Source organism: Dama dama, chromosome 7 (genome assembly GCF_033118175.1).
Source record: "Dama dama isolate Ldn47 chromosome 7, ASM3311817v1, whole genome shotgun sequence".
NCBI lineage: Eukaryota > Metazoa > Chordata > Mammalia > Artiodactyla > Cervidae > Dama > Dama dama.
The window spans coordinates 7,681,736-7,699,609 of record NC_083687.1 but is presented as its reverse complement, the minus strand read 5'-3'; the positions used below and the strand labels follow the sequence as shown (position 1 = coordinate 7,699,609).

At 41.2% G+C, this 17,874-nt stretch overlaps 1 protein-coding gene across 3 annotated transcripts in view; it reads right to left on the bottom strand.

Annotated features, from left to right (window-relative positions):
* The window catches only part of HMGCLL1 (3-hydroxy-3-methylglutaryl-CoA lyase like 1), a 183,610-nt gene that overhangs the window by 117,455 nt on the left and 48,281 nt on the right, over nt 1-17,874 (bottom strand). For all 3 annotated transcript variants that reach the window (XM_061146046.1, XM_061146048.1, XM_061146049.1), the window contains exons 2-3: nt 3,884-3,964; nt 3,549-3,656 (exon numbers count right to left, since the gene is read on the bottom strand). In XM_061146046.1, coding sequence (XP_061002029.1) covers nt 3,549-3,656; nt 3,884-3,964 — 189 coding nt within the window. The remainder of the gene's footprint in view (nt 1-3,548; nt 3,657-3,883; nt 3,965-17,874) is intronic.

The following is a 17,874-nucleotide window of genomic DNA, read 5'->3' as shown; positions in this document are numbered from 1 at the left end:
TAATAAAAACACTCCTTTTTTTGGTTTTGTTTTCTTTTTTTTTTTTTTTTGGTTTGGAATGTATGTAACCAGATGAGTATTGAAAGTAAAATATATAGCATATTTTTTAATATTTGAAGGATGAGTATCTTTACTTTTTCAGAGTGGGGTCCAATCCAATATTTAAACTAAACACATTGCTTCAATATTTAAGAAAAAGGCAGTTTGTCCCAGAGAAAGCAACTGACTTATAAGGAGCCCCAGATAAGTCAGTCAATCATCTGTCAGTCGACATTCTCTCGGATAACACTGGTGAGCACAGTGGGAGCCAGGTGCCCTGGGCTCCGGCCGCCACAGACAGGGACCCACTCACGGGCTTTATAAACCCGCCTGCGCTGAAGGCACCACCGCTGGGACTGCCAGGGTTCACAGAGGTTCAGCCACTTACTGCAGCTCCAGGCAGTGCAGATTGGACACGGCACAGAGGAGCCTCTGCCTCCTCACAGCTGTCCTCACAGGCCGTGCGGGGAGTTCTATCCTTCATCCAGTAATACTTTGAGCCAATGCTGAGTTCATTACCTCTCAATAGGTCAAGTCCTGAATCCACCTCAGAACCAAGCCCAGCATGAATCATACTATTTTATGGTCCTATCACAGGCCTCTACTTCCTGTGAGGCCAGAAGGCATTTTCCCACTACTGCTCCCAGAGGGATGGCCCTCCCTCTGTTTCGCTCCTTTGTTCTTGTAAGAAGAGTGGCCTCCGTGCAAGGGACCCTCACTTCCTTCTTCTCAGTGGCCCTGGGTGTGTCCCAGATGAGGCTCAAGAATAACCCGCCAAGCAATTTCCAGTATGGCAGAATAAGATAATTTCCTGAACATCACCACAGCCAAGAGACAGCTGAACAAAACCATTGGGAAATAACAGTCTCTTAAAGAGACATTGATGTTGTAGTCAGAGGTTATCTTATCATGTCAGGCTTCCGACATGCTCAGTTGGTAAAGAATCCATCTGCAATTCAGGAGACCCCGGTTCAATCCCTGGGTTAGGAAAATCCCCTGGCGAAGGGAACCGCTACTCACTCTAGTATTCTGGTCTGGAGAATTCCATGGAGTATACCATCCATGGGGTTGCAAAGAGTGGGACATGACTGAGCAACCTTCACTTTCACTTATCGTGGGACTCTGAAGATTTCATTGTTCTGATGCTAATGAAAAACACAAAATCTGAAACATCATCTTGGTGGGTCATCGTTAATGTTACCTGTCCTTCCTAAACCTTACTCTAAAATTATACCAGCCTATATAGGTTCTCTCCAACAATAATCAAATACATGAAAAGAGCATTAACTAAAGAGAATACATAGGCAATGTCATGAAGACTTAAAAGATGATAAAAAGTCTCATGTGATAGTAAGTAAAATAATAACAGCTCACAGTCTGCAAAATGACAATGTCAAGGAAATAAGTCTAATCTCATTAAGCTGTTTGTGTCTTCCTAAGGAAATTATCTGTAGCCTTTGCAATACAAGATCAAATACACGAACAAAATTTAAGAGTCACTTGTCCATATCAAAGAATGGAGTCATGTGTTATGATGATTTCAGGCTAACAGGTTCATTATTCATTTCATAATATTTATTAAGCACCTACTTACTAGGGACCAAGCAATGGGGGCACAGTGACAGTCAAAAGAGACACAGTCAAGATTTCTTTAGGCCTCGTAGTCTGGGAAGCAGATCTTCAGATGGCATTTATAAAATATATATATGATTATAAATGGTGGCATCTGGGACGAAGAAAAGTCAGTTTATTTTAAGGATACATAAAGTAACCCTGATATTTGAATATTGAAGCTGTGAAAACTGATGGATTATTAATAATACTATCTATCCTTTTGTGGTCTCTGTTGTTTCCAACACCTTAAAAAGTACTTAAAAGCTTTTAGTGTCTTAAGACTTTTTATACCATCTTGTTATAACTGAAAAGCAATGCAGAAACTGAGATGTACATAAGAAAGCATAAATGAAACGCAATTAGATACAGAGGCAGGACATGAGCAGGAACAAGAAGCAGTTTGGTTTGGTGGAAGCTTCTGCAAGAGGAAGTAGGGCCTGATAGAGAGACCTTATGGACTACTAATATCAGTCCATAAGGATATGGATTACTCACTCGTCCATGGAGCTGAAAAATAAGATAGGTATAGGCTACATAAAAGCAGAGACACGACTTTGCCATTAGTCTGTATGTTGTATGTATGTATATGTAGAGACATTACTACATAAAAGCCGAGACATTACTTTGCCAGGAAAAGCCGAGACATTACTTTGCCAACAAAGGTCCATCTAGTCAAGGCTATGGTTTTTCCAGTGGTCATGTATGGATGTGAGAGTTGGACTATAAAGAAAGCTGAGTGCCGAAGAATTGATGCTTTTGAACTGTGGTGTTGGAGAAGACTTTTGAGAGTCCCTTGGACTGCAAAGAGATCCAACCAGTCCATCATAAAGGAGATCAGTCCTGGGTGTTCATTGGAAGGACTGATATTGAAGCTGAAACTCCAATACTTTGGCCACTTGATGCGAAGAGCTGACTCATTGGAAAAGACCCTGATGCTGGGAAAGATTGAGGGCAGGAGTAGAAGGGGACGACAGAGGATGAGATGGTTGGATGGCATCACCAACTCAATGGACATGGGTTTGGGTGGACTCTCGGAGTTGGTGATTGACAGGGAGGCCTGGCGTGCTGCAGTCCATGGGATCACAAAGAGTTGGACACGACTGAGCGACTGAACTGAACTGATAGGCTATATTGAGGAGGAAGAATTTTGGGTCAGTAACTGACTAGATATAAAAGACTTTTGAGAATTCAAATCCAAGATTCCCAAGGGAACAGTGTGCTATGAGCATAAAGCAAGATCAATAATAAGTCTGATTTTATAAATGGAAATAAAGGGAAGGCAGGACCCTAAACTGCTATTGAGAGTCTTATGCCTTACTCATTATATAGGACCATACACTCTTGGACGTTTAGGATGAAATTCCAAACAGCTTTTAAACAATTAAGCCCAAATAACATTTTAGGACTTAATAGGTATATTTAATTAAATATGTTTTTTATTTAATTATATCTAAGTGTACGGACTACTTTTTATAAGAATACAGAAAACTGGTAATTATATCAAGTTACTATCTCAAGGTATACCACGCTGTTCACTAAATCTTTCACTAAAGTGGAAAGTACTAGTCACTCAGTCGTGTCTGACTCTTTGTGACCCCACAAACTGTAGTCCCCGAGGCTCCTCTGTCCATGGAATTCTCCAGACAAGAATACTGAAGTGTTTAGCCTTTCCCTTCTCCAGAAGAGCTTCCTGACCCAGCGATTGAGCTCAGGTCTCCTGAATTGCAAGCAGATCCTTTACTGCCTGAGCTATCAGGGGTATGAACCAAAATTTAGTAAGAATATAGCAAACTGGTAATTATATCAGGTTAATATCACAACGCATATCACGCTGGTCACTAAATCTTGGCAATGCTGGATTCAGAATCCAGTTAAGGAATTATGGAGTTACATACCTGTGGTATCCACCTGGAAGACACGAAGCTTGTTACTTCTATTACAGACAAGCCAGTTTGGGAAAGCTGATTGATAAATTCAATTTTTATATCTGTAGGAACTATAACCTAAGGAAACATTAAAAATCACATGTTATTTGCGTAGAGTCTAAGGCACATAAATAGAAATTAATTCTTAACTGAAAGCAAATACTATTTAAGATATATAAATTCAAGTAGTGACTGAGAACAAAGTTAATCATCTAATATATGAAATCCACATAAGCCTTTAGACTCTGAGTAAATATTTAGATTTAACATTTTAAATAAACTGTGTAAAATAGACATCAAACTACCTTTTCATTCTGCAATCCATCCCTAGGTCCAACTTCTACTATTTTAACATATTCAGGGACTCCAGATAACTGGGCTGATTCCTGAAATGGAAAATACAAGGCAAGAAAAAGAGATAACTGTTATGTCATCAAAGCTGCTTAGATGAAAAGTCAAACAATTCCACTTTATTAAGTTCTCACCCTGGAAAGTTAAGAAAGGTAAGAAATCAATACAATGATATAATGCAAAATACAAGGTTTACCCTATTAACAACATGAAGTCATTTTTTTCTTACAATCCAGTAATAGTATAATTGGGCATCCCTGGTGGATCAGCAGTACAGAATCTGCCTGGGATGCAGAAGGCGAAGGAGACATGGGTTCAATCCTTGGATCAAGAAGATCCCTTGGAGGAGGGCATGGCAACCCACTCCAGTATTCTTGCCTGGAGAATCCACGGACAGAGGAGCCTGGTGGGCTACAGTCCATGGGGTTGCAAAGAGTCAGACACAACTGAAGCGACTGAGCATAGCGCAATAGTCTAATTATGATTAAAACTCAAAAGATGAACTTCAAAAATAAAACGGCCAAGAAGAAGACTTAGGATCTAAAGATCAAATTTGTTGAGTATTTCTGCGTGTGATGATAAACAGCATCATTTGAGTTCATTAAAAAAAAATAGATCTTTGTATTAACAGACTTTTGCACTTTCCTTCACTTGCCAAGTGCGAGTTCAGATTTCTTGCCTGTGCTGGTGAAGATGTGTTGTTTATTTCTTGTCTGTGTCACGCAGCATGGCCTGCACCTACACACAGCTTCCTGAAGGTCAGACTCCCCCACCCCCGCCAGGGTGACCCAATCCTGGATATTCCCGTCTGTCCCTAAACTAAGGATTATGGACATACTATGTTTAGAAGGACACTAGTTTAAAATAGGAGAAATAGAAACAGACTTTCTCAACTTCATATTGCAGTTAAAGTTGGAAATAGGCTACATCTTTCCAGAAGGAACAAACATGACCTCCTGGTATCTCTAAGTGCAGTTAAGTACCGGTAATTGATCATCAAAGTCTTCAAGCTAACAGAATTGAACCAGATCAGCATAACCTGTGCTTCTAAGTTTTCATTTACTTGTTTTTTTTGTTTTTTGTCTTGCCTTCCATCAGGGATGATTAATCTGGGCTGACCAATTTGTACTGTCTCTGTCCTGGTAACAACCACAAGCATACAGTGATGAAGTGGCTATTTTGGGTGTGGGACTCTGTTTCCATAACATGGAGGAACATGCCCTGCCCGCCCTTGGAGGATCTATAGCTGCTGCTTGATTTTATTAGCATTCTGTGCTAACTAACTAAGCAAAAGAACCCAGATGGTTTCTGTTACAAAGTTTACATACCACCCTCTGCAATGTCCACAAAATCAGGCAGTTCAATAAGCAAAAATTAACCAAAAAGGAAACGGACTCTCATTCCTGCATCTCCTGAGCAGGTTGTGATGCACGCAGTTGGGAGGGTGAGGCCCGAGTGAGGACTTGTGCAGTTTCTCACCCTTAGGCTCGGTTTTAGATGGTGATCACGGCCGTCATTTCATCCAAACAGTACAGGAGAGGGGGGCATGGAAAGGCAGAGCAAATAAAGAGAAGCTCACTCCTCTCTCTTATTAGATCCAGCCCTAAAACTACCAAAAAAAAAAAAAAAACCAAAAAACTAGGCAATCTTAAACCATGTGGTCTTACTATTGTTGACTGTTTCCTGAAACTCATTTGCAATAACAATTAGCTTGGAGCATACAGGGGATGAAAAATATTTCTTTATTAAACAACAACATTTAACAGAGAATATGAACATGGTACTTTTCAAGGTGACAGCAGTATGCTGAGTATAATTAAAGGGACCTCCCTTTGCATCACTGTTGTAAGTGGCAGAGGTAGCAAACAATATTAAGAAATTAAAGTACAATCCCCCACTAATTATTGTTATTTCTGTCAAACCGGAATATGTCCTCACTTGATATTATTTTACATTTCTTCTTGAATCTAATACTAGCATTTTGTCTTCTAGGCATGGATATGTATAACCTCTTCCTGAATACCTGAGAAATCAGAAGAAAGTTATAATGTGTTCAGTAAGCTCAAAGAACATTTCCCTTTAAATAGCACGTGTGTGCATGCATACTAAGTTGCTTCAGTCCTGTCAATTCTGTGTGACCCTACGGACTACCTTAAAAATCCACCTCTATTCACTACCATTTCTCTTACCTTGTATATCTAATGGGTACCTAACTGGTACATTTATTACTGGTTCTATTTTGGCATATACCCAACACCCAGCACTTAGTTGGGAGAAGGAAATGGCAACCCACTCCAGTGCTCTTGCCTGGAGAATCCCATGGACAGAGGAGCCTGGTGGGCTGCTGTCCATGGGGTTGCATAGAGTCAGACACGACTGAAGTGACTTAGCAGGCATGCATGCATTGAAGAAGGAAACTGCAACCCACTCCAGTATTCTTGCCTGGAGAATCCAAGGGACAGAGGAGCCTGGTGGGCTGCCGTCTATGGGGTCGCACAGAGTCGGACACGACTGAAACGACTTAGCAGCAGCAGCTGCACTTCCTAAGTGCTTGTTGATTGCATTAGTGAATCTCTTTTGTCACTGGCTTTATTTAAATTGTCATCCTTTTCCACTCAGTCTATTGCTTCCTAAGTATTCTCCCTAATCTTATTTTCCATGATTAAAATCTTTCAGAATCTACCATTTATTTGGAGAGATCTATCAACCTAAGGTAAAAGATGATGCATGACTAACTCTGACCTTCTACCACAATCTACTTCAAGCATCCTGTGATTTTAGCTGGGCTAGAGTCATGTCCTGCTCACTTTCATGACTGTACACATGAAGTTACTTTTCGTTGGAAAGAGCTTCTATCCACAGGGGAAATGTTCCACCAAACCCGTGTCTCTTCTTCACAGGCACAGGACTGGACTTCATTTCTCCCCTAAGAGTCACGTTTGAACAAGTTCAGCTGGCAGAACATGAAGGTGAATGCTATGTACCCCTTTCAGGCTTGGCCCATGAAAATACCCCATGTACATGCATCCATGCTCCTTCCCTTCCAGACAGCTTGATGTAAATGAGTATGGCAAACTTTGAATCTGATAAAGACAAAAAAAGAAAAAAGAAAGGAAGCTACACTTGAATCACTACTTGAAAAATAATTCCATAAGAAGCAATTGTTTTGTCATAGAAAAATAAACATCAACTGCGTTACAATATTGAGAGGTATATCTTTTATAGCTACTAATTGTGAGAAAAAGATGAAGGGTCTGAAGTTTTACTTTACTTGCAAGCTAACAAGTTGAGCCTGCCATGGATACTGGTAGAAGACACAAGAACTCTGGGTCAGAAAAGAAAAAAAGTATAATCACTCCTAACAACCACAGTAGTTAGAGGATCAGGATTTCTGTGGTTCTCCAAGCGCAATTTCCAGGAGGAAAAGAGGACCATGTAACGTTTGCACAGGCAATGGGTTCCATTATAGGAAAGGAACTCCAAGCACATGGAGCTTGAAACTTTGGTAACGGGCAGTTACGGCCCCTTAGTGACAGAGGTAGACATGTGTTTATGATGCTTGACCATGAGTTCGCCTGCCTTTTGTCCCAGAGAAAGACACTCCCCCTTGGCTCCAGAAGGATACACTAGTTCTGTCATTCAAAGCTGCTTGGCATACAAAAATCCCTGGAAAGAGAGTTTGGAACAAAGGTATTTGTGTCTCTGCTTGTAAGACAAACAGAAATTCAAGACGCCCATGAAGAATTATTTCCCAATAATACCCACTCTTCGTTTTTACACCATCTTGTTTTATGGCAAATTGTCACATTAATAAATCATTCTGTTTTGCCCTTTTGATAAATGAACAGGAGCTAGAACCAAATCAGTTCAATTTATCTTATGAAAATATTTCATTAAAGCTAGTCCAGCAGGTGGCTTCCAGGGTGGCACAGTGGTAAAGAATCTGCCTGCCAATGCAGGAGACATGAGTTATACCCCTGGGTCAGGAAGATCCCCTGGAGGAGGAAACAGCCACCCACTCCAGTACTCCTCCCTGTAAAATCCCATGGACAGAGGAGCCTGAAGGATGATAGCCCATGGGGTCACAAGACAGTTGCACACCACTTAGGAACTAAACAACAGCAGCAAACGACAGCAACAGTCTCGACAGACCTCCAAGGAACAGGAGAAAAACAGCCTACAATACGACACAGAAATAGCCATGCCCACTCCTCCTGAGGGTCCTGGAGCCAACCAGCAGAATGACTCCTATGCTGCAGTGGCCTCGGCATCAGAAACCTGGAGTTGTTTATGCTGTACCTTTTTTTTATGACGGTGGGTATGTTACTATGTTCAGTGCTACCATATATCCAGGCAGCAGTGGTGGCAATCCAGGCAATGGAGGTTTGATCAGCAGTGTGATTCCAGGGTGCCTCATCCGAGTTATGGGCCTCAGATGACCCATCGGCAGCCATAATTTATTGCCATAATTCATAGCGCCTCCCCAAGGTGTCTTTAACATCTCAGTCCAAAGTTTGCCAAATGGCAGACAAATAAGCTAGGCCAATGACCACAACCCACGAGTCCATAAAAACATGGGAAAGGCCTCCAGTTCCACTGGACGAGTAGAGTGATCACAGTCCTTTTCAGTTCTGCATAGCAGCCTGGGAGGTTTCCCAACCGCAGGAGCCCAGTGGTCATCATCAGGTTTCAGCTCAGCTGAAACATCATCCAACCACGCTAAGAAAAGCACCGTGAAGAGAAGGGTCCCCACTGAGCTGGTAGCTTTGTTCCAGGCGGCGGAATGGACAACAGAGGGCAATGACTACTTTTCGTGTGTAAAGCTCAGATTGCACTGGGGACAGGCCAGCCACTTTCTCAAATATACCATTTCCATTTGATTAGTGAGGCCTGCTGAAAATGTCTGACCTCGTTAGCCACCACCTCCAGGCTGAATCCCCAAAACGGAAATATGGGCCAGAGAGTCAGAGAAACCTCCCTGAGTCAAGCATCCAGTTAAAAAAAGGACTCAATGGCAGGCTGACAACTGATTTTCCAAAGAGACCTGGAAGGCTGTGTCAGGACAGTAATGGATACACAGCCCTCCAAAGTGCCAGGAGGAGGAGGCTTCCTGACTTTTCCAGAAGCTTCAATTTGCCAAATCACCAGTCACAGAGTCTCGGAGCTCCAGGAGATCAGAGATTTGGGGGATTCCCCCAAGGGTGTGTCTGCTTCACTGCATGTAGCTCTTCCTACTGAGATGGGACCTCTGGCATTTATGGGACAGAAAATCACAGTCACAATATGCTCCAGTTTTTACTACACATTCAGATGCGGAAGCAGCAAGGCCTCACCCGCAAGGCTGCCTCGCCTCCCCTTTGCCGCTGGGAATACTGCTGAACCCCATCAACTGAATCAGGACACCCACCACCAAGGGACTGATAGGATGGTGACTTGGTAAGAGTCCCCAGTCTCCCCACTGGCCCCTAGCACACTCAGATAGATGCTATTCATGCACCAATAATCATCTTTTGCCTAAAACAGCTGAAGGAGGAAGGACAGCAATGATGAGGGGGTGCAGAAGGAAAGACCAGCACAGCAGCTGTCCACCGGCTCAAAACAATGAACTTGCAAAGTCTCAGGTCTACACAAAGCCCTTTACTGGAAAGCAAAATCATCATTTCCGACACCATCTACTTTAACCTTGGTAACCCCTGGAATTAGTATCCATAGCTATGCTGGTTTCCAACAGAATCATCAGCTTGTGCCCTCTGCCTGACAAGGGCCAAACTTGTGCATGCTTCCATTGTTAAGATACCATCTCTTACCAGTTACAGTATAAGGGCTAAGAGAGTTTTGCAAGGTGGCAAGGCTGACTTTAAAATTCGTCTATAATTCTTTGGGTCCTTTCTCATTTTCCAGCGGGCTGCGTTTCATCACCTTATACATAATCTGGGGCAGCAGCAGCCCCGTACTCTTCAGGGACTCAGTCATGGTCCCTTACATAGGAGTCTGCCCCGCCCAGGGAACTCTCCCCAGAGTTTCTGTAGAGCAGCTAGGGCTCTCTGCAGACTTTTCGCTGCCTTCTCTAGTTGTATCAAGCTGGTAAAGACAGATTCCAGGGCAGCTAAGAATGTCCAACTGTCGCTATTCCTTATTAACAAGAAATGACCCAATCAAAAAATGGGCCAAAGAACTAAAGAGACATTTCTCCAAAGAAGACATACAGATGGCTAACAAACACATGAAAAGATGCTCAACATCACTCATTATCAGAGAAATGCAAATCAAACCCACAATGAGGTACCATTACACGCCAGTCAGGATGGCTGCTATCCAAAAGTCTACAAGCAATAAATGCTGGAGAGGGTGTGGAGAAAAGGAAACCCTCTTACACTGTTGGTGGGAATGCAAACTAGTACAGCCACTATGGAAAACAGTGTGGAGATTCCTTAAAAAACTGGAAATAGAACTGCCATATGACCCAGCAATCCTGCTGCTGGGCATACATGCTGAGGAAACCAGAATTGAAAGAGACACGTGCACCCCAATGTTCATCGCAGCACTGTTTATAATAGCCAGGACATGGAAGCAACCTAGATGTCCATCAGCAGATGAATGGATAAGAAAGCTGTGGTACATATACACAATGGAATATTACTCAGCCAGTAAAAAGAATACATTTGAATCAGTTCTAATGAGGTGGATGAAACTGGAGCCTATAATACAGAGTGAGGTAAGCCAGAAAGAAAAACACCAATACTGTATACTAATGCATATATATGGAATTTACAAAGATGGTAATGATAACCCTGTATGCAAGACAGCAAGAGAGACACAGATGCATTGAACAGTCTTTTGGACTCTGTGGGAGAGGGTGAGGGCGGGATTATACGGGAGAATGGCATTGAAACAAGTATATTATCACATGTGAAATGAGTCACCAGTCCAGGTTCGATGCATGATACAGGATGCTCAGGGCTGGTGCACTGGGATGACCCAGAGGGATGGGATGGGGAGGGAGGTGGGAGCAGGGTTCAGGATGGGAACACACGTACACCCATGGCCGATTCAAGTCAATGTATGGTCTACATCCATACTACCCTGAACGCGCCCCCGATCTCATCAAGTCAGTGTATGGCAAAACCAATACAATGTTGTAAAGTAAAATACATAAATTAATTCATTTTTAGAAAAATAGAAAAAAATAATGAAACAAAACAAAAAGAAAAAAAAAAAGCATTAATTCTTTGGCACTCAGCTTTCTTTATAGTCCAGCTCTTACATCCATACATGATTACTGGAAAAACCATAGCTTTAACTACACGGACTTTTGTTGGCAAAGTAATGTCTCTGCTTTTATATGCTGTCTAGGTTGGTCATAGCTTATCTTCCAAGGAGAAAGTGTCTTTTAATTTCACGGTTGCAGTCACCATGTGCAGTGATTTGGAGCCCTAAAAAGTAAAGTCTCTCACTGTTTCCATTATTTCCCCATATATTTCCCATGAAGTGATGGGACTGGATGCCATGATTTTAATTTTCTGAATGTTGAGTTTTAAGCCAGCTTTTACACTCTCCTCTTTCACTTTCATCAAGAGCCTTTTTAATTCTTCACTTTCTGCCATAAGGGTGGTTCAGTTCAGTTCAGTTCAGTCGCTCAGTCATGTCTGACTCTTTGCGACCCCATGAACTGCAGCATGTCAGGCCTCCCTGTCCATCATCAACTCCCAGAGTTTACTCAAACTCATGTCCATTGAGTCGGTGATGCCATTCAGTCATCTCATCCTCTGTCATCCCCTTCTCCTCCTGCCCCCAATCCTTCCCAGAATCAGGGTCTTTTCCAGTGAGTGAACTCTTCTCATGAGGTGGCCAAAGTATTGGAGTTTCAGCTTCAGCATCAGTCCTTCCAATGAACACCCAGGACTGATCTCCTTTAGGATGGACTGGTTGGATCTCCTTGCAGTCCAGGGGACTCTCAAGAGTCTTCTCCAACACCACAGTTCAAAAGCATCAATTTTTCAGCACTCAGCTTTTATCACTGTCCAACTTTCACATCCATACATGACCACTGGAATAACCATAGCCTTGACCAGATGGACCTTTGTTGGCAAAGTAATGTTTCTGCTTTTTATGCTGTTTAGGTTGGTCATAACTTTCCTTCCAAGGAGCAAGCGTCTTTTAATTTCATGGCTGCAGTCACCATCTGCAGTGATTTTGGAGCCCAGAAAAATAAAGTCTGACACTGTTTCCATTGTTTCCCCATCTATTTCCCATGAAGTGATGGGAGCAGATGCCATGATCTTAGTTTTCTGAATGTTGAGCTTTAAGCCAACTTTTTCCACTCTCCTCTTTCACTTTCATCAGGAGGCTTTTTAGTTCCTCTTCACTTTCTGCTGTAAGGGTGGTGTCATCTGCATATCTGAGGTTATTGATATTTCTCCTGGCAGTCTTGATTCCAGCTTGTGCCTCATTCAGCCTGGCATTTTGCATGATGTACTCTGCATATAAGTTAAATAAGCAGGGTGACAATATACAGTCTTGATGTAGTCCTTTCCCTATTTGGAACCAGTCTGTTGTTCCATATTCAGTTCTGTTTCTTCTTGACTTGCATACAGATTTCTCAGGAGGCTGGTCAGATGGTCTGGTATTCCCATCTCATTAAGAATTTTCCACACTTTCACTTGGCTACAAATAAATTCTTCTTAAATTGTCAGTGATTGCCTTTGAATTGACCTTAGGGCATAGATATTCTGAAAGACAGTTTTCAGATATCAGTTTTGTTGATTTAGCCCTTCATTTCAGAAAGGCAGCCAGAAAGAGAATCATCTTTATATTGTTCCAGAGAATCAAGGTTCCTGTGAATATCTCCTCCATCAGTGATGATGCTTTATGTGTTTCCAACTATGTTTGGTTAAAAGAGACATTAATATCTAAGAAACAGCAAACAGCAGAATGTGGATACTTGTATGTTGCTGCAAAATGCATTGTGTGCATGTTTCAGATGAGATGGCAAAATGAGATTCTTTTGGAAAAGTGGACATCTAATGCTCTCTAAAAAATCCAGTTTCATTTCAAAAGAAAATCTTGCAATTTCTTGATTCAGAGTTTTTATCTCTGTAGTGAAAGCATTTGATTTGGCCATTGTATCAGTTCTCCAGGGGAATATGGACTATGAAATAGGTTATCTCCACATGCACAAATACTTTATGTGCATGTAGAATTACACCTCAAGAAATGAAATGATTAGAAAGTTTAAAATTCTGTCTAGAAATTTCTACTGTGGATGGCATCATTTTCCTAGGGAAGAAAAAGTGCTGTTTGTGGAGTGAATAATGAATCATATCTGTCACCACCAGGAAAGTTGATTGTATATATAGAAGCCACCTATATTGACTGCTGGGAATTAAAATGTATGTGTGTTATATAGTATATATAAAACATATAAATGTAATAACATATTTATACATGCAAGCTCCCTAAAGATTTTGGAGAAATTCCCATGAAAGCATGTCTTCTATTTAATTTTATTTAAGATTGAAAAATGTGAATTAAAGCAGCCCATTTATGTTCTTCATGAAAGAATGGTTCGTTATTACTTTTTCAAACAAAGCTCAATAGTTGGTGATATATTTAATCTCATCCTAAAGAAAACTAGAACAGGAGCCAAGAAACGTAGTTGGGAACCTTAGAAAGTCATTTAGTCTCTCTCTCAGTCTGCCTTCCCCACAGAGGAGCTCCACAGATGAAATGCAGATAGAAAAGTGCTTGGAATAACAAGGCAAAACATAAATGTAAGATAGTATTGCTTCAGTTTTTGCCCTATGAAAGTGAACTTTTAGAAATCCAATTCCAGATGTGGGCATACATTCAGTCATGTAACCCTGGCATTTTGAAACCCTTATTCTGGATAATACATCTTTTGTTATTCACTAGTATCATACACTACTCCACATTAAACAGGAGGCAGTGAGCTCAGTAACAGGGCTTTTAATTCCATAAAAATAAATTTATATTATAGACCTGTTTAAGGACAGTGGCGCCCAGTTCTGTAGACTAGAACATAATTCCTTGGAACTTATAAGTCATTCATCAACTCTTATATATTCCGTGTATGCAAATACTGCCATGTTCCCCCACCCCTCTCCCAGAGGGTAGCACACAGGCCCCGATCCCTTAAAATGTAATCTTGTTATGGGCAGAGATTATTGTGCAGTTGATTCATTTTCATATATCCAATAACTCTAATAATGCTGGTTAATAAGTCTTGTATAAATGGAAGGCAGCTTTGCTTTTCTGAATTTTAGATGTGAATTTGTTAATTCATTCAGCAATGTAATTAAGCACTTATTATGTGTCCATCCTGAAAGATTATAATAAAAAATGGGAAACAGGCAGGCAAATAAGTAATTACAGATCTCTTTTATAGGACATCTCTATGAAGTGCAATGTGTTCGTAGAAATGAAATTGTGGTTGACTCTTGAACAAAGGTCTGAACTGTGCAGGTCCACTTCTATGTGGGCATTTTTGAACAGTGAATTCTACAGTGCTACCTGATGGGATGTGCAGTGGGTTGAATCCACAGATAACAGAAGCACAGGTAGGAGGAACTGAATGGGAAGGAATTGTGTGCATTTGAATGCATGGAGTGGAGGACTGGCACCCTCTAACTCCCATGTTGTTAAAGGGTTAACTGTTCTTAATTCTCCACGGAGGTCACAAAAGTCCTGAGTAGGTAACAAGTTGAATCTTGAATAATGAGTTAAGCGTTTTGATTGAGGACAGTAATTGAGGTCATCATAGGGTTGAGACATGATTCTTCATGGTTCTCTCACATTTCTGCATGTCTTACTAGCTTCCTTTGAAAATATCTTTGCGAAGTGTTTGTGTAGCAAGTGGCCTTGGGTAATAGTGTGTCTTTTCAGAACAAAGGGCAGACATGTTGAAATGGTCTCCTGTGATGCTCAGGGAACCAGTACAAAAAACTGTTGGTGCTGTGGCTGCTGCTATCAAGGTGAATAGTAAAGCCTCTTGTCTTTAACTCAAGAGTCACATGGCCTCTGCCAGCATCCAGAACACTGGCAGGGCCACTTATTAGCTAGCATGTGTGGTAATACCATCACCTTTCATGGGTTTTGACAGCTTTGTGGATGAACTGTTGTAGAGAGAGACATGACTTTCTGCAGAAGGAAGAATGAGGGTAGTCAGGTGGTTAAAGGAATTTGAGTGAAATCAGGGCTTCCCAGGTGGTGCCAGTGGTAAAGAATCCACCTGCTAGTTCAGGAGACCCAAGAGATGGAGTTTCAATCCCTGGGTCAGAAAGATCCTCTGGAGTAGGAAGTGGCAACCCACTCCAGTATTCTTGCCAGAAAATTCCAAGGACAGAGGAACCTGGCAGGCTACAGTCTATGGGGTCACAAAGAGTCAGACACGACTGAGTGTGTGCACACGCATGTGCACACACACACACGCACACGCACAGGAATTGATAACAGATATGTTTCATAGTTGGTGGAGCAACACATGGGCCTCTGCTTTGTTGCTTGTTAAAGATGAGGACCTGGGAAGATGGCTGCTGTCTGGTTTCAGGGACGTATTAAATACGTTCAATGATTGAGTGATGCCACGCTTGTGCTGGCTCTTCTCAGAGAAGGGGAACTTCCCTAGGTATCTACTGGTCAGTCTCAAGTCCATCCATTGTGAAAACTAGGACTAAGATGAGTCCTGGGTGGGCTGAAGGGTCTCTTCTCTCTGTCCATCCGTAGTTACTGGAAGTGTTGAAAGAAGAAATTTGGACAACGTTATGAGAGGGAGCCAGGTGAATCATAAGAACTCTGGTTGAGTTGGAGATGAGGAGTTAAGATAAGTGATTCTTTTTTTTTTTTATTAATTTATTTATTTTTTTATTATCTTATTTTTTTTATTAGTTGTAGGCTAATTACTTCACAACATTTCAGTGGGTTTTGTCATACATTGATATGAATCAGCCATGGATTTACATGTATTCCCCATCCCGATCCCCTCTCCCACCTCCCTCTCCACCTGATTCCTCTGGATCTTCCCAGTGCACCAGGCCCGAGTACTTGTCTCATGCATCCCACCTGGGCTGGTGATCTGTTTCACCATAGATAGTATACATGCTGTTCTTTTGAAATATCCCACCCTCACATTCTCCCACAGAGTTCAAGAGTCTGTTCTGTATTTCTGTGTCTCTTTTTCTGTTTTGCATACAGGGTTATCGTTACCATCTTTCTAAATTCCATATATATGTGTTAGTATGCTGTAATGTTCTTTATCTTTCTGGCTTACTTCACTCTGTATAAGGGGCTCCAGTTTCACCCATCTCATTAGGACTGGTTCAAATGAATTCTTTTTAATGGCTGAGTAATATTCCATGGTGTATATGTACCACAGCTTCCTTATCTATTCATCTGCTGATGGGCATCTAGGTTGCTTCCATGTCCTGGCTATTATAAACAGTGCTGCGATGAACATTGGGGTGCACGTGTCTCTTTCAGATCTGGTTTCCTCAGTGTGTATGCCCAGAAGTGGGATTGCTGGGTCATATGGCAGTTCTATTTCCAGTTTTTTAAGGAATCTCCACACTGTTTTCCATAGTGGCTGTACTAGTTTGCATTCCCACCAACAGTGTAAGAGGGTTCCCTTTTCTCCACACCCTCTCCAGCATTCATTGCCTTTAGACTTTTGGATAGCAGCCATTCTGATGGGTGTGAGATGGTACCTCATTGTGGTTTTGATTTGCATTTCTTTGATAATGAGTGATGTTGAGCATCTTTGCATGTGTTTGTTAGCCATCTGTATGTCTTCTTTGGAGAAATGTCTGTTTAGTTCTTTGGCCCATTTTTTGATTGGGTCTTTTATTTTTCTGGAATTGAACTGCAAGAGTTGCTTGTATATTTTTGAGATTAATTCTTTGTCTGTTGCTTCATTTGCTATTATTTTCTCCCATTCTGAAGGCTGTCTTTTCACCTTGCTTATAGTTTCCTTTGTTGTGCAGAAGCTTTTAATTTTAATTAGGTCCCATTTGTTTATATTTGATTTTATTTCCAATATTCTGGGAGGTGGGTCATAGAGGATCCTGCTGTGGTTTATGTCGGAGAGTGTTTTGCCTATATTCTCCTCTAGAAGTTTTATAGTTTCTGGTCTTACATTTAGATCTTTAATCCATTTTGAGTTTATTTTTGTGAATGGTGTTAGAAAGTGTTCTAGTTTCATTCTTTTACAAGTGATCAATCAGTTTTTCCAGCACCAGTTGTTAAAGAGGTTGTCTTTTCTCCATTGTATATCCTTGCCTCCTTTGTCAAAGATAAGGTGTCCATAGGTACGTGGATTCATCTCTGGGCTTTCTGTTTTGTTCCATTTCTGTCTTTGTGCCAGTACCACACTGTCTTGATGACTGTGGCTTTGTAGTAGAGTCTGAAGTCAGGCAGGTTGATTCCTCCAGTTCCATTCTTCTCTCTCAAGATTGCTTTGCTATTTGACATTTTTTGTATTTCCATACAAATTGTGAAATTATTTGTTCTAGTTCTGTGAAAAATACCCTTGGTAGCTTGATAGGGATTGCATTGAATCTATAGATTGCTTTGGGTAGTATACTCATTTTCACTATATCAATTCTTTTGATCCATGAACACAGTATATTTCTCCATCTATTCGTGTCCTCTTTGATTTCTTTCATCAGTGTTTTATAGTTTTTGATATATAGGTCTTTTGTTTCTTTAGGTAGATTTATTCCTAAGTATTTTATTCTTTTCATTGCAATTGTGAATGGAATTAATTTCTCTTTCTGTTTTCTCATTGTTAGTGTATAGGAATGCAAGGGATTTCTGTGTGTTAACTTTATATCCCGCAACTTTACTATATTCATTCATTAGCTCTAGTAATGTTCTGGTGGAGTCTTTAGGGTTTTCTATGTAGAGGATCATGTCATCTGCAAACAGTGAGAGT